Source organism: Numida meleagris, chromosome 4 (genome assembly GCF_002078875.1).
Source record: "Numida meleagris isolate 19003 breed g44 Domestic line chromosome 4, NumMel1.0, whole genome shotgun sequence".
Classification (NCBI taxonomy): Eukaryota; Metazoa; Chordata; class Aves; order Galliformes; family Numididae; genus Numida; species Numida meleagris.
This window is the reverse complement of record NC_034412.1, coordinates 91,171,598-91,195,746: the sequence shown is the minus strand read 5'-3', so window position 1 is coordinate 91,195,746 and position 24,149 is coordinate 91,171,598. Positions and strand designations below refer to the sequence as shown.

The 24,149-nt window shown below is 39.8% G+C and overlaps 2 protein-coding genes across 2 annotated transcripts in view; one reads left to right on the top strand and one right to left on the bottom strand.

Annotated features, from left to right (window-relative positions):
• UVSSA (UV stimulated scaffold protein A) overlaps positions 1 to 16,880 on the top strand; it is a 51,916-nt gene extending 35,036 nt beyond the window's left edge. The window contains exons 10-13 of the mRNA XM_021395326.1: positions 3,010 to 3,193; positions 4,031 to 4,142; positions 9,388 to 9,568; positions 13,475 to 16,880. Coding sequence (XP_021251001.1) covers positions 3,010 to 3,193; positions 4,031 to 4,142; positions 9,388 to 9,568; positions 13,475 to 13,568 — 571 coding nt within the window. The 3' untranslated portion in view covers positions 13,569 to 16,880. The remainder of the gene's footprint in view (positions 1 to 3,009; positions 3,194 to 4,030; positions 4,143 to 9,387; positions 9,569 to 13,474) is intronic.
• NKX1-1 (NK1 homeobox 1) overlaps positions 23,277 to 24,149 on the bottom strand; it is a 6,043-nt gene continuing 5,170 nt past the window's right edge. Inside the window, exon 4 of the mRNA XM_021395519.1 lies at positions 23,277 to 23,477. Coding sequence (XP_021251194.1) covers positions 23,277 to 23,477 — 201 coding nt within the window. The remainder of the gene's footprint in view (positions 23,478 to 24,149) is intronic.

Here is a 24,149-nt window from a genome sequence, read left to right as displayed (position 1 = left end):
TTACCAAGTTAGTTTAAGATCTCTTAATAAGAGTCTTCTTTTGTATAGAGACTGCTATGCTAGCTTAACCAACTGTTTTTGGAAAGCATGTGCCTTTCAGACTATTTACCTCTTCCTTCGCTTAGAGATGCATACTCATAGGATGAGGGCAAATGAGCTGGTACAGCTCACCCTTGCCTGTTTCTGATACTTGAATTAGCTCACTTACTACTTGCTTGAGGATCTCTGAGTGCATCAGACTGCTTTAGAATGGATATTTACCCAGGCTTTTGATAGGCTTCCCATTAGTAGCAAATTTTATATGAATTTGTGGAAAGAGTGCATTGTTTCCAATAGCTGGGCTTTATTTCAGATTCCAGTTAACTGTGGCTTGACATTATTCCTCCTAATGTGTAGATAGAGGTTTTAATGGAAATTTTATACCTGTTATTTGTTTAGATCAATAACATTCTGAGTGTGAGTGGGGTGGTGATCTTCTATTCTCCTACTCATCTCTCTTTTTTCAAACAAAGTTCTCGTGTTCTGCCTTTTGAAAACGTTGCTTAAATTATAACAATAGGAAATCAGAAAACTTTGGGGTTTAGCACCACTATTCTTTTCTCCATTGATAATAATAATGTAGGGAGAAAATATTTTATATGGTAGTAATAAATAATATGTATGAATGTCTGTGTAGGAATCAGTCTTTTTAAAGCCCAGTTCCCAAACACTAATCAGTGCTCTATAGAGCAAAACATAATTATAATTTCCTTCTGATTGCTGGGATATAGATTGTAGCAGGAGGAAGTCAAAATATTAAATAGAATTTTCTCTTGACTGGGAAGGTTGGCACACAACTGTTAATTGCTTCTTCATTATCACGTAACTATGTTCAATGGTAGTCCCTCCTTGTACCTGGAAGATAATTAATGCAGAGCTAGTAGTCACCTTCTTTTCAGGACTTTATTAAAACTGAGCAAGCAGATTAATCTTATTCTTTTATTTGCTGTGTTTTACAATCTTGTTGCATTTATGAAGCTGAAATTCCATATCATTCAAATGTATTAATGTATTTAAAAGATGCCTGTAACTTTTCTGTTCAGTCTGTATTTTGCAGGTTGAAAACTTTTTTTTTCATGAAATATTGTGGAGACACAGCTGTACTACTGTGCTTAATGCTAACTAGCACCCATTATTACTCTTTTACCTTTATCCTCTAATAAAGTTATACATACTTGATGGCAGGTTAAAATTTTTCTGGCACCAGCGAGGTAGGTGTGATGACAAAATTGCTGGACAGGAGGAATCTCTTTAACAAGGATTCTCCTTATGGAATGTTTTTTGTCTGATTTGGGAAATCATAGAATGGCTTCAGAATTACTTAGTCTCTTTTTAACCTAGTTCTAATCTCATGACATAATTTTAAATGGTGAGCTATTGCATTAAAAGCAACAGCTATATCTGTTATGGATTGCTAGATTCAGATGAGTTTGTTTCTTTTGTGTAACTTTTTGTTACTTATCATTTGCTGAAGACTTGCTTAGATAAAATTCACCCTAACTCTTCAGCTCCACTGAAGTCTTTAAGTGTTGGTTTGTATACTTTGCTGAATTGAGATCATTGCAATGAATCCAGTTTTCACATATATGTGTATGCCACCTACAGAAGGCGAAGTCACCAGGAGTAGTAATGACACCCCAAAATATTAATGAGTGAGAGGCTGTGGATGGAGAAAACCCTCTTGAATCAGACTGGGACTGATGGGAGGGGTGGAAGAGTAGTATGGAAGAAAGGGATTGTAAGGTGTCCATAGTGTATTTTAAGTCCTTGTCAAGACACCTGCCATTCAGGTATCTCCATGTTGCTCGTAACAAGCAGTGGATGTGTAGAGGCTGGAGGTGGGCCAAAAAAGGTTTTGAGGCTTAATTTATCTGTTTATTTTTCTCTTTAACTTCATATTTTCTTAAATTTGGAGCGGGAATATTTTTGTTTAACTTTAAATGTTTTAAAGTTAGGTATGTAAGCTTAAAATGGTCTCCCTAATTTCTTTTCTTGATTAGAAGAGAGAAATAGGTACAGTCAGAGGTACAGTCATTGCATCCTGAGGCTGACATCTAAAATGAGTCAGGTAGTTGATCTCTGAGGTTGCCTGTTTGTCAGCCTAGAGTGACTAGAATGAATTCATTTGATTAGTACTGTTAAGAAAATTCTAAAATATTACAAGGTCTCCAAGGTCCTTGTTTCTCTTCTCTCCCATTCCCCACATCTATTAACACGGTACTAATTGTATTTATAGTACAATAACAAGGAGTACATTTGTCTGTATACGTTTGTAAATTCAGGTAAGACCTCAAATTTTGAAATACATTCTCGGTGAATTAGCTTAGTTTCCTAGAGGAGCACCCTATAAATTTCTCAGTGTTACTAACACTGTGCAGAAGAACAGCCTACTGAACTTAGAAGAAGGGATCTCTGTAAGGCTCAGCTGATGGGTCTCAGCATGTCACAACGTGCTCTGATTTCAGCTTCTGCTTCTCTGCTGCTACAGGAGTGCAGCTGCCAGGAATAAGATGAGACAACTTAAGATCAAGCCGTTTCCTCCCTGATCTATCTTGCGTGTTTCGCTATAGAAGTATTTTGTTATGAAGAGTTTTAACTGCAGAATTACAAAGTGATTCACTGAAACTGGATATTGAATGACTGCCTCTGAATGGCAGATCACCAGCCAGAGCTAAGAGTGGCAATAGGTGAGCAGGTTAAACAGAAATCAATACTAGACAGGCTTTGGTGATATTTTGAAAATTATCTTCATAATAGAGTCTTAAGAAAGAGTAGCAGATTCCTGGCTTTTTTCTAACTCTCTGATAAAGCTTCCCCTCCTTTTACATGTAAGTTTACTTCAGGATTATGCTGGCATCTCTGTGCTTTCTCACAAACTGAGCTTATGTTTGATCCAGATGGCTCAGCACGCTTGGCCAGTAGGGGCACAGCTTTATCTACAAACAAATAATTTTTGCATTGTTTTCCCAGGTTTACTTCTGAGCATCGATTTTGGGCACCCAGTGAAGTAGAGGAAGAGGTAGAAAATAAAGAAATAACTGAAATGTTAAAAACCAGATATATAACATTTGCTGGCAAGTTTGAACCAGTGAAGCATAAATGTCGAGCACCAATGCCCGATGGAAGTCTGTGCGAAAGACAAGATCGAATTAAGGTAGGCACCAAGTAACATAATTTCCAGGATACATGGAAATTATATCCTATATGGAGAGGATCTCATTAAAGCCTGCCTATAAAGGTTTATTATACATTGTAAATAGAGCTCAAGGGATTGAATGAAAGCTGTACTTGGAGGAGTTTGCTGTTGATATCTGTCTCATATGGGAATATTCTTCCTGTAAGGAAGTTGCACATGTATAAAGAACTCTCACATATTTCTGGCATTCATTTTAAATATTTATATTATATTTATTACTGTTATATTTAAGTACCTGACAGTGAAGCAATGAAAGCTGGTTGCTGAGAAGTTTTCCTCATTTAGGGCACATTTGACAATATTTTTAGAAACGTGGTTGTTTGGGGGACAAAGAAATTTTGCTTACAAATTAAGTTTTATGAAAGCTGTACCCTATACAGCATCAAATTGTGAGTCCTACTATGCAGAGATCCTTTACTTACGTACCACTGTCTAATATCCCTGTTCTTCTTGTTTTATCTGAGATTGAAGGATCTGGTTGCATTAAAGTACTTTAAATGGGATTGTTACAGGATAAGGGTATAGCATAAACAGCAAATATGATGCAGCATGAGCACCCTGGTTCTAGAGGTGGTAGGATGTACTGCCTGGCCTCTTAAAAACGAATATTCATATCACAAAGATTATTTTTGTGATATACTGAATATATTCAACACATGATATTTCTGGGATCCTGATGCCTTATAACAAGACGTAGATTTTTACCACTTGATTCCAATATCAGGGTATATGCTGTGTTGAATAACATGTAATTTCATTCTGAAGTTGTGGAGCTTTCATTCTTTCTTTCTCAAGTGCCCTTTCCATGGAAAGATAATTCCTCGAGATGAGTGTGGGATTCCTATTAATGCAGAGGACAGAGCCAGAGAAGAAAAGATGCGCTTTGAGAAGCAAGCAACTCAGCCAGGTCTGTATGTACACGACATCTGGAACCAGTACCAAAATATTAGGTAGAAGTGAAGATAAGCTTTGAGAATATGCATAGTATGTGTATTTTACAAATGCATATATATAGTATAAAATGTAAATAAATTGTAGATATTGTAAATATTTTGCCTCAGATTACATTATTTACAGTATTTACAATTGGACAACCATCTCGAACATAGTTGGACAAGGGAGGTGTTTATATATGGATGAAAAGCTGATCATTTTGTTGCTGAAGACACAGGTTAAGATACACAGAACTGTATCATGTATCTGTTTTGCTGCTAGCCACGTTCTCTCATGTAAATCCCTGTTGATTTTAATTTGCAGATCATTTGCAATGATTCTTACTTGTCTCATAAGTATGAATGAATGTACACATAGAATAAGGTCAGCTTTGCATTTGTTCTGTATTTTCAGTGATTTTCAGGATGTTCCTAATGCTTCTCAGGCAGACATATTATTTATCATAAAGAATATGTACATTAAAGACAAGCCACGCTTAAGGAAAAGAAGTCCTCTAACCATGCTGGTCCCTAAGAGTTGTGATTAATCTAGTGTAATGATAATATTATTAGGACCACTGTGAATATTGGCAGAGTGTTTTTGTTATTACAATTCAGGAACTTGTTTTTATGTCTTTTCATTTGAATTTACTTGTGTTTTAGAAGAATCCTTGTCCTTGTTATGCTGTACTCTGAATTAGTGAAATCCTCACCTAGAACTTTATTGGCATTTTAACGAGTCTGACAGTAGATACAACATTTGGAATGGGCTTGAAGAAGGGAACAAGAGGATCTGTGCTATTTAATTAGTTACAGTTTACTGTACAGTACTTCATTTTTCACTTAAGCAATGGGGATAGGTAACAAAACTAATGGCTTGATCCTTGTATCCTAGCTGCTGCTTTCAGATAGAATGCTCTGAAGGGAAAGCTCATCATTGTCCGGGATTATTTTTTACCATTTTTTAGCTGAGGTAAAGCTCTGAACTGTTAGGTAAGGAATGAAAGCAGTGAGAAAAGCAGCAAGCAATGAATATGCAGGCAGGAAGACTTCCAAGGAGAGTAAGGGACTTTTTTTTTTTCCCCAGTAGTACAACTAAACCTCATTAGCAATAGACAGAGGGTAGGTTTTTGTAGAGTCCCAGGAGGACTGCAACCAGGAAGTAACTGGAAGCTGATGGACTACAAAGGAAGGCTGGGGAGAGAGATCTATCCAGGAAGACATGGTGTATAATTGGAGGGAACAGATTTGTTTCCAAAGCTTTTATTTACTCTTGCCCTTCCCTTTATCTTATGAAGAAAGGCTGAGGGACTGGGGCTTGTTTAGCCTGGGGAAGCGAAGGCTCCAGGGAGACCTCATTGCAGTCTTCCAGTACTTGATGGGAGTTTATAAGCAGGAGAGGGACACACATTTTACACAGTCTGATAGTGATAGGACAAGGGGGAATGGCTTTAAACTGAAAGAGGAGAAATTTAGGTTGGATGTTAGGAAGAAATCCTGTACTCAGAGGGTGGTGAAGCCCTGGCACAGACAGCCCAGAGAAGCTCTGGATGCCCCATTCCTGGAGACATTATAGGCCAGGTTGGATGGGGCCCTGGGCAGTCTGATCTGGTGGCTGACAACCAGTCTACAACAGGTGTTCAAACTAGATCGTCTTTAAGGTCCCTACCAACCTAAATCATTCTATAATTCCCCAGCAGGCCTTAGTTTTTGCTGTTTTAAACTATTTATTCTAGGTGAATTATCTGCATTCTAATTGATAAAGCCTAAAGGTTTATTTTAATACTTTGTAGCATTATTCCTTAAGGAGCAATTATTTCACGATTATGTATTGTATTAATGATGCTACTGAGCCTTCCACAAATCCTCTTCAGAACACAAAGGACAGTAATTGATCTATTATCCAAAAAAGGTCTGTGTTGAATTAAGGTGCATTTAAACACACAACTGATCCAACCTGTTTCCTGTGACTGTCCTTGGCCATTACCAGCACCACACAAAAGCAGCAGTTACTGAACACCTTTTGGTGTCTGCGTGGGTGAAGAAGTGCTGTGTTCACAAGCAGTTTTCATCCTTGTGCAGGTAGAGTGAAGTGCTCTAAACTGGCCTTCAACCAACAGCACAGGAAATGGGCTGTCACATTGAAGCCAGGCCAGGGATGTAGGTAGTTAGCTAAAAAACAGATTTCCCTGCTTAGTTATGACAAATTAAAACCAGCAAATTAAGCTAGTAGGTGTTCTTGAGGGACTAGTTTGAAACTGGAAACTAATACTCTGATAGAAAAATCAGTTGCACTGAAAAATATTGATTTCTTTTTTTATTCTGTGGAATTGCCATTGCTCTAGGCTAGACATAACACTTATTTTTATTACAGTGTCAGCACAGTGTTGTTAGAGGCTTCTCACCTCTGGCCCACAAGGATGTGTATGTTAGTCCCAAAACACTGTTGACATTGCGATGCTGCATTATTGAGTGCCATTGTTAAGCTGAGATGTCACACAAAGGTCCATCCTGTCTGTCTGGGGAGATACTGAGCAAGCTGCAGCACTTAATTTATTGGACAAAACCTTAAAGGTTTCTAAAGCCATATGTATACCAGATGTCACTAAATACTTTTATCCACTGCTTATTATTTCTTCCTTTTTTTTTTCTTGTGCCTCAGAATTTTCGTTAACCTTTAGAAAGGTTTTGTTGGTTGGTTGGTTTGGGTTTCTGATTTTGGGAGTGGGGGGGAGAAGTGTTGCTTGGGTTGGGTTATTTTTGCCTTGAGTTTTTTTTTTTTGTTTGGTTTGGGGTTTTTTTGCTTCAAGTCTGAGCATTGCTGCTGTGGAATATGCACAAGTGGAGATCCACCGTAAGCGCTTTGGCCTTATGACTAACAGCATCATTTCCTAGTGCTGACAGCTGGAAAAATGCCAAACATTAAAGTTGGAGTATCAGTTGCATAATTAAATTCTACCAAAATCTTCCTGTGTCGTTTTCCTTTTGGATGGTAGTAGGTTCTTTTCATTCTTGGGTGGTTGAAGAGGAAAACAATTTCATAAAAGTGCCACAGTTTGTGTAATAATGACTACGTTTTGACAACTCTATCGCTGATACTATATATCATTTTTTAAACTAGTACAAATTTTGTAATTCTAACTGATGTCCACAAAACGGTGCTTTGGGCTCTGTGGCCCTCAAACAACGAATCAGGAGGGATTACGCTGACCTGCTAATCTGTAGTGTTCATCCTCTTCCAATAGTTCGCACACAGGAGCAAATTAAGTGCCTATTTTTCGTGTCAACCCTGCAGAGTATCTGGTTTTCCAGCCCTTAGTGACTTGTTAACAAACAGGTATCAGGACAGGCCGGTGAAGGCAGGCCGCTGGCCAGTCAGATGTGAAATAGCATCTCTTTACTAACTACAGTATTGATTCCCGCCTACCCCTGCAAACTGTGTAATTTTCTTTTCCCTGCTGCTAAACTCAGTAACAATGTATGAAGAGCTTTAGGGGCCCATCAATGCTCAAAAAGGCTGCTCTTCCCTGGCATTCTATTGATTTTTCTCAAAGGCTTTTAAATTGCTCCTTCATTTTACTCAAATGCTCATTTCATCTCTACTGGATGCCAGCGTTTTTTCGTTGTGTTTAAACAATTGCTCCATTCACCGGGTTCCTAAACTGTGACGCCTTCTTATTACTGGGAGATAAACTGTTTAGACAGTTTTCCTTAATCTTGGATTAATCGTTCCTGTATCTGAATTGTGCTGTTCTGTATTCATTCAGTTTAAAAAAAAAAAAAAAAAGGCCACCGAAGAAACCCATCTCTTCAAGTCTTATGATCTATCAAGTATACATGTTCTATTTTCCCCCTCTGTGATTCTCCTGCTCAGTTCCTACATAGCTCCTTTTTCCTCATGCTTTTTTTTTTTTTTGGTTGTTGGATTTTAATCTCTTTGCTTTTGCATATCATACCAGTAGATCTGATCTAACCATTCCTTGGCAAATAGCTCTGGTATTCCTAAACACCATGCTCTTAAGTACCTCTGGCCTTCTTGAAATGCTACCAGTATTTGTCGTGCTTTGTACATAAGTGAAATTGTACTGTCATTTAGAACTGTACATTTTCCCAAAGATGTTAAATGAGAGAAGTTTGGTGTTACAGTTTCTACAGTTTCTGCTGACTTATGTGAACCTATATGACAAATGACTGGCAAAGACTGCCTCTTAAAATAAGGAATTTTGACTTTCATGCTGTTTGGACAATATAATACTCAAACTACATGCTCAACATGTTTATAAAGTGGTGCCATTTGCTGAACTTTACATAGATACCTCCAGGTAGAAAAATTGACTGATCCTCTGGCCACGCTTTCACTTACTGCTGCTTTTATCTTTCATTCTTCTTGTTTCGGTGTGCAAGACACTGTACTAATGATGAAAGATACCTGCTTCCAGATATTTGTAGTCTGATTTGTTTATGCTTATTCCTGTGGTGACTACTATGATCAGAATTCACTTAGCGTGGTTGGATTCTGAAGTATTAAGGATTTTATAGAACTGTAAAACAAGTTTTTGAAGAAAGGTGCTCACTTTGGGCTATTGTCAAAAAATCTGATTTAAATAATGAATCTGATCAAGTGTGGAATACTTTGAAAGAATGATCCTTTTCAGATGCAAAATTGGGCTTATGGCAACGAGGTCATGTCTTATTCAAGATTACTTACTAGATGTCAGATGCCAGTCACAGATTTTGAAGCAAATAAAATTAAATGCAGAAATGTTACGTTACTGTTACCCTCTATTCTGCGCTAAATTTGACAAACTCTGTATTTTTTATTTTTAAGCTTTTTTTCAGAGTTTATTCCTGGAGATAAGTTCCTCAGCTGCGCTGTTGGCACTTTGTTCAATTCCTAAGTAATGATTGCTGTGTTTATGTCAGCTCTGCTACATGGAATATTTTCCTTGAAATTGTGCAGCTGTAAAAGCTTAAGTCTTCATACAGAACAGTTTTATCTACAGCAGGTAACTGTAGATACTGATCCCAGACTGGCAGGGCTTTTTCATCAAGGTCTATGGTTTTGACTAACTGCTTTATCCTCCTCTCCCTTCATGTACGCAACTTACAGTGCGCTGACTCTGCCCTTGCCTAGGGGTGACAAGAACCTTTACCTTAGGTAAGGCTGCAAATTCTGCTTAGGCTTGAATTTTCAAAGTGCATGGTTTTTCTTATAAACAGAGTGGCGAGATCCAGAATTCATGCGAGAAGTCGAAGCAGCCACAGGAGTGGATCTTGGTTCCTCTAAAAATAATGGGAAAGGAGGAAAAAAGAAAGGGAAGAAGAAATACCCAAATCTGACAGACCTGAAGCAGCAGGCTAACACTTCTCGTTCCCGGCTGGAGAAGATAGTCTTCAATAAGTAAGATACTTGTGTTTTCTAAAGCCTGCTAAATTGTTGTTTCCCTTTGTTTCAGCCGTATTTTTGTTTCTACACAATAAACAACTTCCTTTGTCAGTGGCAGAGCACAAATGCCTTTTGTGCTTCTGGAGAGTGAAGAGTAGCAGGTACTGATGACCGAGGTTATTTGTTTGAGGATGATTTGCAGCCAATTTACAAAATTTCCCTATTATTTTTATCATCATTTTCATATTTTTTAGCCTGTAATTGCTGTAGTGTCGACTTTGGATGATCATTTATTAACAGATAGATGCTACTGTATGTGTGCAGAAAGTGTTGGATGTGGAAAGAAGATGAGGTGTTCAGAGTGATGCAACTTACAACACCAGACACACTGCAGTAGCATAGATAAAGTGAAAACAAAGATTTTTTCCTCTTGAAAGCCTGAGATGGGCTGTCCTGAGCAGAACTGTAATAAAACCGTGTGTCAGAAATCTTGGCTTTTTGCATGTGGTTGCCTTCAAGCTTTTCAGAGACCTCACCAAACTTTCCTGGGCTTCTTTGCTCCTGTATATATTCTCTTGCACTCGTGTGCATTAAATCTGTAGCTCAGTCTGTGCAGTGCTTTCCAATACAGTATATACACAGCAATTCTTTGTATATATTATTCAGAGAGATACTGCCAATGCATTTTCTTCTCCTTACTGAGAATACAATCAAGAAAAATATTTAGATCCTTGCGGGTACAGTGTTGCTCACAGGATAGCACTGTGTCTATACTTCTCCCTTTCCTCCCAGCACTAGTGCAGACAGCGCATACTTGGAATGAATAACAGCAAATACTCAGAAATGTTAAGAACCTAAAATAATCATAACTTCCACATATTGAAGGCTAGGCACTAATGCACACAAGATTATTTATGCACCCTTACCTTTACTTTTCAGAAATGTAACCGATAGCTACTTATTTGCAAGAAAGCTTGGCTTCTCTGAGATAACCGTTCAAGGGATAGATTGAATGTTCTAACAGTTTGCCCTTGACATTCACACAACTTACTGGCTCAAGGTAAATGGAGTTTTGAAACTCCACGTAGTTTGGAAGTAACATGGTTCCACTGAAGGAAGAATATTATAGAAAAGTAGTCAAGTAATACAGGGTTGCTACTGCAGGCATGGCAACAAAGTGGTTTGCAGGGTGCCTTCCTCTCTCACAACAGGTTTGTGAATATGATGCTTAAGTTCTGGCAAGTCACTATGAAAATTCAAGACATTTTCAGTTAACTCTGTACCCTCCAAACTCAGAGTAGTAAAAACATGAACCTATGTTGCTGAAGGGCTTCAAGCCGCTGTTATTTAGGGACCACTAAGTTATTAATTGCAGTAAACATGGGCCTTGTGGAAATGTGTTTGCTTAATTTTATGACTCTTCAGATAAAATTACTTTTTTTTCATTCTGAAATAGAATTTACTTCTGGAAAATACACCTATGCTATCCTGATGGATGCTCTTTGGCATTTAAACATTTCAGAGAAAGATGTGTCCACGACTTATGTAGACACACAATGAGAAAACTTGAAGCAAGCATGCTGGCTCAAATACAAGTGGGAGTCCACAACCCCTCTGCAAGCTGAATGGGTTTTAGAACATTTAGTAGCAACATATGTGTGCTCTCCTGTGCTGTTTCTTATATGTAGTCTGGGTTAGGTCTGGCTGCAGCATAAACTTGTCTGAGCATGCTCTGGTCTTCATCAGATGGGAAGCAGCTGCAATTACTTGAAGTTTCACATGTTAAAAATGAAATAGTCAAAGCAAAGTGAATAGTGGAAGGCTGTCAAATCAAAAAGGCAAAAATATGAAATCAGTAATGGTTATTCACTAAATATATTGTATGAGTTGAACAGCATCCAAGACATAATATTTGTTGGAATTCAGATTTCCCTTTTATGATGCTATGGTTATAACAGAGCTAAGTCCATGTTGATTTTGATTACAAAGTAGCACATTTTCTGTGACATTTTCATGTTACTTGATCTTAAAGTCAAAAACCATGCAGCTGTAATAATATGAAACTCATATCAACTTTAAGGAAATAAATTTCAAAAGCTGGTTTTGGTTTACTCTGCTCTGTGCTAATGATTTTGAGTGTGTGTTAGGGCCAGGTACAGGGAATCAAACCTGTCATGTTTTAATAAGTTTCATGCTTTGCAGCACTAAACAAGATGATAACCTTGGCTCCTTATAACAACCCCAAATTACTTGAAATGTATAGGTGATAAACCCAGGCTCTAGTCTGCCAATAAAGTTAAGTGAAATTGCACAGAGATCATCAAAGTGGGATCTCATTTCATTTACAGTATCACACAATCCAGTGGTGCTAATGTAAAAACTACATGACATGAAAGTGTCGAGGCCACTCTCCACTGCTAAAGGCTCACTTTTCTCCTACCAATTAGGCAATATTTGAAGAGCAAAATGATGACCGCATTTTCTTTACTCTGTTAACTTTATTGGCAGAATTTTGTTAAAATAAGCCCACTTCCGAGATATTTTTTTTTTCAGAATGCTAGCTTTGATTACAGTTGCCGCTGAGAAAATCTTTAATCCTACTATTTAGAAGCATTATTGAGGGGTATCCTCTGTTTTCAGATGTTTCAAAATGGCTTTTAAATTAGGCCATTAAAGGAAACAGTTATAACAAAAGTCAGCTTGCCTTAGAGGTAACCAGGGGAGCAGAGCTGCAGTAGTGTGTAGGCCTGATCCCAAAAAGGATCGCATCACCTGGTGGATGCCTTTTTCTCATTCTGCCAGACACCCTGCAGCATCTGCAGAAGTGGCAGAGAAAGGCAGACTGTGACAACGTGGAGGCTAACAGCCTTGAAACCATCCACTTTGGGTGAGAGAAACAGACTGTGTTTCTAGTGCAGAAATGAACGGAGACATCAATCAGTGCCACGTCCTTACACTGGAAATGAATGGAGTGAAGCCCTTAGCTGACATACTTTCCAGAGCAGCAGAACACTGAGATCTTTACAGAGAAGCAGTGGGAGATGACTTCCTTTTCCAGAAACAGTGGCAGTATGATGTCTTGACATACCTGCAAGTATCAGCCTCAGCTGTTTGAGCTTTCCTGCTGGAAGCACCCAAAGTAACTAATAAAAATTGGAAGTCTGGAGTCCATTGAAGAATAAAATACCTTTGGCATCCTCTAGTCAACTGTGCAGTGTACATTTCAAAGGTTTTTACAGAGACAGATGCATACAACAGAGCATTCTCTTGATTGCTGTTGCTGCCTTTCATCTGCTTTTTTTTTTTACCTCTCTGAAACTATACGTTCTGTCTGCCTTCCCAGCTAAAGCTCTGCAATGTTAATTTATCTCTGTGTATGACAGTCTCTCTGCTGTTTTCCTAAACTCATGTGCTCACGGATAAAACAATTGTTGCTCAGCAGTGAGGAGGCTGATGGTGTAAGAGGTTCTAACTCTTCATACAGCCGATGAAACTGATTTGTAGGAACTTCTGGAAGGAAGTTGCCAAATGAGATATAATTGAACATCAAGCCTTTCCCTTATGAAAACATTCTAGATTTTGCAGGCTATATTTGGTGTTTCTAAGTGTTCATTTAGCTTTTTGATCCTGTTAAGTTTATGTGTGACTATCAGAAATAGCACTAAGAGGGTAGAATACACAGCTATTAAACTGAAAAACTTTAGATTTTTTTACTCCTGTTAACAAAATCATTGCTGAATAAAACTATTGGTATTGCTACAGCTAATTTGGTTAACAGGACAATGAGTTCAACCTCAGTACAGTGTTCACAGGCCTGATAACAATTAATCTTAGTTCATTTTTCCCCCAGCATTTATAAATAATCTGAGATTGCATAGAATCAATACAACAGCCTTTATATATTTTTTATTCCTTTTTCAGAGGTGCTGTGAAACGAGTGGTGAAAGCAATGAATCAGATGGACCAAAGAAAGCATGAGAAGTTTGCCAACCAGTTTAACTACGCACTGAATTAAGATGTAACGAAATGCAAAGAAGACTAACAGGAGTGCAACTGCAGAAAGCCTTTAGCATGAGCCTCCGTGTTTAAAATACTGTGCTGTGTGCATTTTTACTGGGATTACTTTTTAAAATGTTCTTAACTTCTAATTTATTTTACAATTAACATGAATTTTGGCAAAGATGTGGTAGTATATAATGGACTTAATGCACTTAATGATAAGTATTGAAAATTTACCTGAAATAGAACTTAATTTGTGACTTGTACATACTCTGAGTAAAATGTTCAGGGCTTTTTTGCCTTCCTAAGGGACCAATATCATTTATACATTGTTTGCCAGCACAATTGTGCTTTGCCTGGACTTTCATACCTTCAGAAGGATGCCTTAGAAACAATTTGATTTTCCCTTGAGGTGACAACACACAGGCTATTTGCTCAGCCTGATATTCTAGAAAGACTTCTACATCAAGCAGCCCACTAGCTCCTGCAGCACCTCTGAAAGCTTCTTGCATATGTACTGGAAAAAGCCAAATCCATTCATGATCAGAAGACACTGATTGAATCAAGTTTCATTTCAGCAGGTTCAAAAACTGATTCAAACTCAGTAGCTGTGGCACCTGTGGAGAAGCTGAAATTAAGTTGTTCCTGGTCTCCTCCTTGTCTTCCCAAGATGGTCTCCCACTATCTTTCAGAAATGAGTTTGGAAAGTATGTTATGAAAAGTTGTGGAGATACTTAAAATGTGCTGGAGTTTAAGTGATACCAAAAAAGCTGCATTACAAAGAGGTTTAAGAAAATTACTCAGGTGACACACTGCATAAGTGAACAGCCTGGCTTCAATCAGTTAAAAATCAGTTGAAGTAACATCAGTCTCAATCCCAGAAGTGCATGTAGGGACCTAAATACACACACAAACACCTGAATTCTTCTAATGCTGGAGGTTTAAGTCATTGGATCCAGATGGTTGGTATCTGTGTGGCTTGTTATTGATAGAGTGCTTAGCCCAATCTCTCATAACTGCTTTATAACTGCTTTGCTGGCTCTCTTCACCTCAGAAGTAGAATGGAGTGAACACTGACTAGTTCTGCTCTTGTGGGCTTTCAGACAGCCTTAACAATGAAGGAAATCGGGAGTATCAAGGAAGATAGTGTTTGAAACTCAATTTCAGAATGAAAGTAGAAGTCTTCAGTAAAACACAGAACACAAATTAGAATGGATTCTCTACAGTACCAGGTTAGTTACTCACCTGCTTGAGATATTTCCTTGTGCAGCAAGAGATGCTCTAAGAATTTAAAATGAAATCCTCTGTGCAGCTTTTGACCACCTCAGACAAGAGCTAGTTTACAGCTCTGCCACGTACCTCTTGACTTGCACAAGTACTGCTAAGAACGCAAGCAATGATAATTTAATCTTCCAGATCTTTGCAGTTTGGAAGACTTTTTCCTCTCCAACATGTATTTAGAAGCATACTTCTACACTATGACAAATAATACATAGCCAGCAGCTGTTTAAGCAAGAATTTCTTAGTTATTTATTGCACGGGAAGTCAAAGCTGTGTCTGCTAGCAATCTAACTAACAGTGAAGGCTGCAGGTGAAAGCATAGACTAGGACAGACCCCACTCACTGCCAGATCAGTTGAATCAACTGATTTTATTTATTAGCAAAGATAAAGACAAAGAAAAAGCAACAATAGAGCTCATGTACTTGAATGCAGTATAGCTCACTGGACACTGATACTACAAAACAGTCCAAATCAAAGTGCTTGATCTTGGAGATATTAATATTTATGAGAGCCACGGTAGTTATTGTTCTACTGTTCCAGAGACTTTTGAGCCTGCACAGACTGAAGGTCTTCATTTGTAAGGTATGTTTTTACTGATCTCTGTAAAAAAGGGGAGAAATTTCTATTGTACAGTGACACTTAACCTTTTGACATGAAGTATCAGCGCAAGCAAACTTCTGGCAAACAGTAGGCATACTTCATTGCACCTCACGGAGTTTCAATTTTGAGTCTACAGTAAAATAAAAAATCCCCCATGACCTAGATTAGAAAAGGGAATTGTTTAAAGCTGTGAGAAAATAACGTGCCAAGCAAATTGTACTCCTTTGTGATGCTTCTTAAGAGTCATAAGTTCTAGAATTATCAACTGAAACTTCTTTATTCTTGTTTTGATGCAAGAACTTTGCTCATCAGGTAGGGACAAAGATATATATGTATATACACCCAGTTGGGTATGAATTGTTTATGTTTTGGCCTTGAAGCAAGACAGACCATTGGCTATTCAGTGCACATTAAGCATACATCCTCCCTAACTCTATGTTAGCCTGACCTTTTACCAGTAAGGTTCTTCCCTTTATCCATAGTGTTTGAAGAAACATATGCTTCCCCTCCCGTGTTAATTATTACCTCATTTTCTCAAAGGTTTTGCCAAGTTCCACTTTTAGGAATATACATACAACAGATTTTGAAATATTTTGCCTCTGTAAACATTCTCATTACAACTGGTCAGGCATAATTCAGCAACATTTATCAGCTTTCTCCTTTTTCTGGGTTCATCTGTGGCTCTGGTGGAGAAAAGAATTAAAGACATCTATCACCAGTGATCCAGCACAATTTCATTAAACAGAAATCCTTTTATGGATATATACCATTCACAATCTCTACTGTATATTTTTGTCACTCAAATGCCTATGCAACTGTACCATAACATACTCCTACTTAGTGGAGATACTGCATCTGATTTTCAGGTACCTAAACACCTTGTATGATTTGGTCCTTGATCTGCATTGTTTAGCTGTAATACAGGTTGAATTTTCTGTGTTCCTAGAAGGACATGGTAGCCCTGAGTTGGAGTGAGCTGTACTGATACATCAAAGGCATCCTCTTATAAAGAGTGATGTTTCAGTGCTGAAGTAAGAATAGAAAACAAGGACTTCTCCACACTTACTCTTACTAGAGCATGATTGCAACTGGCAAGTAAAAACTCAAAAGGAAGAAACTGTGGTGCATATAAATTCGGTGCTGATGAAGGTTGGAATTAAGGGTCAAGCCCTCTAATAGAAAGCACAGTGGCAAAGACAAGTTTGGTATGAAGTTTTGAGCAGAATAAGAGCACATCCCTCTAAAATTGCTGATAGAAAATGATGGGTCCACACTCCTCTCTTAAATGATAACTTGCAGTTTTATTGTCTGAACTTACTTTAGGCTTGGCTGAAAATTTCTATTAGAAAAGTGTAACCCTTAAGTGCTCTTAAAAATGTATTAAATAAGAAAAACACGGGATTTGGTTCTGCATGGACAATACATCATACTGATTGTGTAAAACAATCTGTAGGTTGGTGGCATCTGTGCGTTCAAGATGACATTAAGGAAAACAAAAGAAAACTAAAAAAAATTGTTCCAATTAAAGCAACAGTGATTGTGGCCAATAAGGATGTTCCTTATTATAAAGAGGTGCTAGCCAGAAGCAAAAAATGCTGAGTCTTAGGAGCCCATCAAACAAAAGCCTAATTCAGCATGCATTAGAGTAGTTCAGCAGCAGAGATAGTCAGTTGGTGGTGTTTCATACCCATGCAAATACCTGGATGTTCATGCAACTGTTGGTGGCTCATTGAGTGCTATTAATTAATGGTTGTAATCATGGAGATCATCACAGAATTACAGAGATGATATATACATTTTCAGAGGTTATGTATCAGAGAAGGTAAGAACATCTGGATGTTTTGGCACTGCTTAGGTGATGAAAATGAGTCATTAAAACCATGCCTTTTGAAATGATACCACCATGCTGGAAAATACCGTGCCATTACAGGATAATCTGAACACCGATAACATAGAAAGGAACCAGCTGCAAATTGTCCTGGAAGATATCGAGGTGCCTAAGCCTAGAAACACAGTCAGAAAGCTGCTTCAGTTGGACTCTAAGGTCTGTACCTGCTGTGAGCGTCACTGGACTTTACATCTAGACCAAAGTTCTTGTTTGAGCCTAGAAAGGCTAAGGGAAAAGGAAATATATATAAAAGCACTCAAGAGGGTTTAATCTGTTGAGCATTTTCACAACAACAAAATGCATACCTTAACAAACTATTTGTTTTTAAAGAGGCTGTGGGAATTGTACACTTGAAAGCTATGGTGCTGGAGCACGCATCCAGGAGACAGTTCCCATCACTCATTCTCCTAAGGGAGCTGAAACTCAACCACAATGGAGCGAAATTTGCCTTGCATAGGAGACCAGCCAGAAGGAAAAAAATACGCGAGAGCCTTCTAGACTAACTACAGTCCCCAGGTTGGGGCTGGATCCTCATCCCCATTCCCCAGACACCTGCCATGAAAAACACTGCTGAATGTCATAGATTCAGGCAAGAGTTTGCTCATAGTGATAGTTGTCACCATCTAGAAGATCAGCCCTAAGGGCCTTGTGACAAGGGCATTACTCTGACAGCTACTGGAAAGCAATTTTTCCGCATCCATTTTGAGACATTTGAAGAATATAATTATATAATGCCCTGCTGCCGGAAGAAAAAAAATCATGTGTTTGGAAACCTGAAAGGGAGCCCTGCACCATGTGCTGCCCCAAGGAAAACACTACAGTGCTGACAGTGCACAGCAATGTCCAGTCAATGGGAAGTTGAGAAAGATGAGATAGGACAGAGGTTCTGGGAATCAAGGAGAGGTAAACCAGAAGCAGAAGGCAACAAGGCAGGAATGGGCAGGTGCCTTCCTGATAAGGGGCACAATCCCACAGCACCCAAATGAAGAAACCAGATCTGGTGACAGTAACCAGAACCAGTCAACACCCAGCACTTACCTGACAGTGCACCAAAATAAAAGGCAGGTCTGAAGCAAAGTCAGGATTACGAACAGTGGGTAAGGCACAAGGCCAAGCACAGCACACCTACACCACAGCTCAGCCAAGGGGCTTTGCCAAAGCATAGTTCCTCCACAAACATCTGAAGGGGGGAGACCTCCCAGAATCTTTTGAGTTGAAAGAGACCTTTAAATGCCACCTAGTCCAACTCCCCCACAGTGAAAAGGAACACCTACAGCTAAATGAGGTTACCCAGAGCCTAGTCCAGCCTGACCTTGAGTGTCTCTGAGAATGGTGCTTCCATCACCTCTCTGGACAAACTGTTCATTCTTAGATCTCTCCCAGTTTAGCTGATTTCATGGCAGTCAGACCCAAGGTCATGCAGCTGTGCCATATCAGCTGCTAACAAGGACTACAGAGAAAGGTGGCTAAATGGAGAAAATAGAGCCTGTTGTTACATTCAGAGCTCTAGGAGCATCCTTAAATGAATGTGGTGATGGTCCTTTCTAGTAGAAAATCCTCTGTAGGTGTTGGAGGACTTGAGGAAGAACGTGGAAAACACAGTAAGCTAAGTGCTTTGAGCAGCAGCCTCGATCAGGAACAGCCTGGGCCCTCTCCATCCAGCAACACTGATGACTCCTTCAGCTGAAACTGACGCTAGAGATCCCCAAACTTAATACATCCCCTAGAAAATATATGTGGATGGGTCTGTCTAGCAGGTGGACAAATTGTGATCTGTGGGATGAGGTTATTGCCCTTCTAGCTTCAGGTGCCGTTACTGAAGGAAAAGGAGATAAAGTTAATAATTACTAAGGTTTCTGAGTTCGTGCTTTCTCTCCTCTCTCCTCTTCCTCTCCTTCAAAACAGATCAAGTGGAGAATTAAATTGTACTCTTGCTGAACCTTTCCTACGAGCTCAGCTGTTGCTGATGATGGTACTTCAATGCCTGGCCCTAAGCTGCTACAGCACAAATTCCTCCCCAGGCTAGCAGACCTAAAATGCCAGCAATAATACGTGAAATTTACTTTTTTTTTTTTTTTTTTAGCTCAGCCTTGTTCTTTCCAAGAGCAGTAGACTTGTCTTTGCTTATCTGCCTGTTAGTGCCCTGAGCAAAACCTATATGAAGAGCACTATATGAAGTGCTCATTACATTTTTACATTAGCATCAGGAGTCACTTTTGTCAAGGGGTTAAGGAAAAAGATTATTAAAATTGTTTAAATATGGTACTAATTAGTTTAGATGTAATGAAACAGCATTAGGCATCTGGTTACTTTGCAAGGGATTGTTGGATAACCATTTCTGCCGACACTGCAATTTGCATAATGACAAGGTGTTGGCATTGCATCCGCCATTAATTTGCTATATTTATAATGCCATTATGGATCCACTCTTATTCTCACACACTATAAAAGATATATCAAAACATAATACACCATTCTGCTTGTTTGGAAATTGCTTTTGGATATCTTTGATTTTCTGTAATAGTGTTTTTATCACTTGAAGGCTAACAGCACCAGGAGGAGAGTTTGCCACACGGTTCTGAGGGCTGAAATTCAATGTGGATTCCAAGTGGGCGTGAGCCTTTATTTTCCTGAATCCTGAAGAAGAAGGGGCAAGTGAAAGTGTGATCAGGTATGCTCAAAGCAAACACAGTATTTCATCCAAACACTTAACTACAAGGTGCATTGCTGGTGCTTTAAATCCCAAACAGCATTCTTAAAATGTTACCAAAATCTTCCATAGGTCATAGCCAGTGCAGTTTGCTATTACCAACTGTATGTCAACACAACCAGTTGCAAAGCCATACCAGCAGCCCCCCAAAATGCTCCATTCCTGTGTCTTACTTCCCCTATGCAGTCTCCAGGGATCAATGCAGAAGAAATAAAGCTTGTCACCCTACCTATGGTAAGGTGGAAAGATGGGAAAGAGTCCTGAGCTCTGAGCTCAGCAGGGCAGGGCAGGTTCTTCCAGCGTGTGTCTGTGGTTGTAAACCAAACTAAAACAGGAAATGGGCAATAAGTAAGGCAATAAGTAAGGCTAGATTTCTTCTTTTTTTTTTTTTTTTTTTTTTTTTTTTGTACTGGAAAAGCAGTAGTTTATAAAAGGGGTGAATCTTTATTGTGTCAATCATCATCTCATAAATATTTCTGTAACTTGCAGTTCTTTGTTTTAGTGTCAGCTCTCATTGACTGTTTCTGTAAAATGTCGCTGGTTTGTGACAGTGCAGAGAAGAAAATATAGAAGATACTGATATTTTTTAAATGAAGTCTAACACTTTGGGTGGAATGTTGGTTTTAACTAGCTGAAGATCTGTCATATACCGAGTTTAAGTTAGTAAGTCATATATTGGAGTTGGCAGTTGTTTGTCATATTGCCTGAACCTGCATGCCCAGACTCCTGGGTCCTGGACGTGAGTTGATCTGTGCCCTTCGTGTTTTCCTATAGGTACAGGGTGTACCCAGAGGATTTCTCCCAAATGGGCACTATAGTCTTAGCAGCTCTAGATTTCTAATGCTCTGATAGCCTCAAGCGTTGCTTTGAAGCTTTTTCTGTATGACGAATCCACATCTGTGCCAGCCAGTGTCAGACAAGTAGAAAGAGCTCTTCCTGCCAGGGTTATTTTCACTGTGACAGCCATCATTCTGTCCCCTGAGATGTGTAGGTAACGTGACTGTGTGGTGCAGAACAGGATGGTCAGAAGGAAACAAACAGAAACCTTACAAAAGTGCATCAGATAGAGAAGAAAATAGTTCATGTAAACCCACCTTGTAAGAAAAACATGTTTGTTTACTTCCCTGTTTCCTTCATCTTCAGTGCCCACTCTGATGTGTGCCTTGATATAAATCCCAGAATTTGGCAAATCTTCCAATATAATTAAAAATGTTTTATCTGCTCTTAAGAAAGGCTCTAGAATAGCCATGCTTTCTTGCTTACTCTTTGAGACAGAATCTCAAGAACCGTCCAGACATTGTAAAACTTAAATGAGAATTTAAGTTAAATATGTCAATATTTGAGAACTATTTTCTATATGTAATACGTAAGTTAATGGGTAAGTATGTTTGCCACTGCAGCAGCCATCACAGTGTATTCTTCAGGAAATTATTTAAATGAAGTTTTGTATGTAAGAACATTTAACATTTTGCTCATGCAGTGTAAGAACAGAAAAGTGACAAGTGACTGAAAGAAGCCTCAAACAGAGGGTTTACAATATACGTGAAAAAAATTAAAAACTTGTCTAAAATCAGAATAACACTTTTTTTTGGGGGGGGGGAAGGGAAGGAAATGTAGAACACTGGTCTCCAATGAATCTTGTATAATTTCATCAGCTGCAGTGTGTAAGCAATGAGAGAAAATATTTCAAAATATTTTGAATTATCTCCCAGTTACTTGGAGCACATCTATCTGTACTTGTATGTTTTTTCTCTTATTTGTTTGTAAGATTTTAATGCAATTTATTCAGTGAACATAAACTCCTGACATTTCTTGTTCTATATAAGCTGGAGTACTCAGAACAAGGCAAAATAGATGCAGTTTCCTTCTCTTTCTGTCTAATTCTGTCACAAACACGGTGAACAGTGGTAAGATGAAATTACTGTCTGAATCACATCTCACAAAACAGGCCTGTATTTAACCCCTGGATTTAACATAGAATCACAGAATCATAGAATGGTTTGGGTTGACCTTTAAGATCATCTAGTGCCAACCCCCCTGCTGTAGGCAGGGACACCTCCCACTAGACCACGTTGCTCACAGCCCCATCCAGCCTGGCCTTGAATGCTTCCAGGGAGGGGACATCCACCACCTCGCTGGGCAACCTGTTCCAGCGCCTCACCACCCTCACAGTAAAGAATTTCTTCCTAATAGCTAGTATTAACATTGAGTTTTGTGGGAATTAGTTCAAAAATATGCAGGGTCAGGGATGTGGGTAATGGAGTTAGGACATTCAAATGGGGGGGGGCATTTGGCACCAGTTGCTGAACATTCACACGAAGGATGTGTCTGAACAAAAGCCCCGTGCTGATACCACCAAGCTTCTTCCTGACAGGCACGCAGCCTGGTGACAGGACAATGGTCCAGGGAGCACCATACGAGAATTTGATCTTTGGTGCTGCTCTTGCTCATACTCTAAGAGGTCTCTGCATGTGGGCTGTGACTTGAGCCTGAATAGACGGTACACAACCCGTGTGCTGGGAAAGCTGTGATACAGCCAAGCCTCTTTGGTTTTTGTATTGACGTCTATCTGCAGAACATCAGTTGGATGAGACATTCAAGCAAGAACTATCAATAACTTCCTAGACAATGCTGAGAAAGACCCCTCAGACTCTGTTTTCAGCATTGCCTTAGAATGTGAGAAGCCTTGTTAAAATGAATTTAATGACTGAGAATCTCAGGCTGACTTCTTTCTCCAGCAGCTGTGAGTAATAACACACACGGACAGGTTTCGCTGGCAGGAGGCTAACAGACTCAGAGCAGGAAAATCATCTGCTCCAGAGCTCCAAGCATCTCCCTGTTAGCACTGGAATACTTTCCAGCCAGGGGAACTGCTTGGAGTTCCCTGTGTGTTCGATATTTCTCTTAATGAAGTTGGGTCATGCCCCACCTGAGCTACAAGCACAAACACTAGCAGTGTTTGCTCAGACCTGGTCAGCAACAGGGTGGTTGGACAGGGTAAAAAAGTTTCCTGAGCATCTGCTTCCCAGTTCAGCTGTTTTTCTCCTGTCAGTAGAGATCTGTGCTCCAAGCACCACTTGTAGCATTCTCTCCGAAAACTTGCTTCGGAACACCTTTTATCACAACGCTTATCACCAAATGCAGACGAGTTTGCACGGTTCTGGTCGTCGGGAGATGAACTCCCGGAGCGGAGCGGAGCGGAGCTGCCGGACCCTCCCCGGCGCTGGGGCCGGGCGCTCCCGCATTATAGCGCCCCCTGCCGGGCGCGCCGCTCCGTGCGGCGGAGTGCAGCGGGGAGGCCCCGCGGGGGACGGTGCCCACGAAGCGCGGGAGGCAGCGCGGCTGCCAGAGGCCCGGGATGCTCCGTTAAGGGCTCCCTGAAATCACTGGAGAAAACGCCGCATTCGTAAAATTGCCTCAGGAGTGCAGCCGTCACGTTTCTGAGCTGAAAAATAAATAAAATCCAGACACAACAGTGGGAATAGGGAGCTCCCTTCGGTACGAACTTTGGGATCACGCGGGGAATGAGGTCCCTGCAGCCCGTTCGGGGTGGGCGAAGCGGTGCGGCTTTGCAAAAATAAAATAAGGGTGACAGAGTTGACATTAGTTTCAAAATCATCAGCGGAGGCGAGAGGGGAAGATGGCTTTATTTGTTGAAGGGGCGGGATCTGAGCGAAAGAACCGATTTGTTCCATTTACACTGAGTCAAAATACCGGACTCTCCGTCTGCGGACAGAGAGGAAAACAAAAAAAGGAGGGAGAGGGGGCGGTGGCCCTAACATTGCAGAGCAGAGGTCGGCAGCTGGCGAGAGACGGCCACGGGATCCCGAGAGGAAAATGCCTTCTCCCTCGGAAGAAAAATGAAGTTTGTGTATAGGGAACACACGGCGTGGTTCCCAGCGTCCACGCAACGAAAAACCAAACGCCGAAGCGTCTCCCTTTGCCTTTGGTGGGCGTTTTCCTGCAGCCCCGCCCGGAAGCAGCAGCCGGCACCACGGGTTCCTTCACGTTTATTGATTGAGTTAAAGTGTTCAGCAAACAAAGTGCTCTCTGTATCATCTTCCCACCATCATTCCCATCCCTTATACATTAATTATAAAGTTAAAACTTTTTTTTT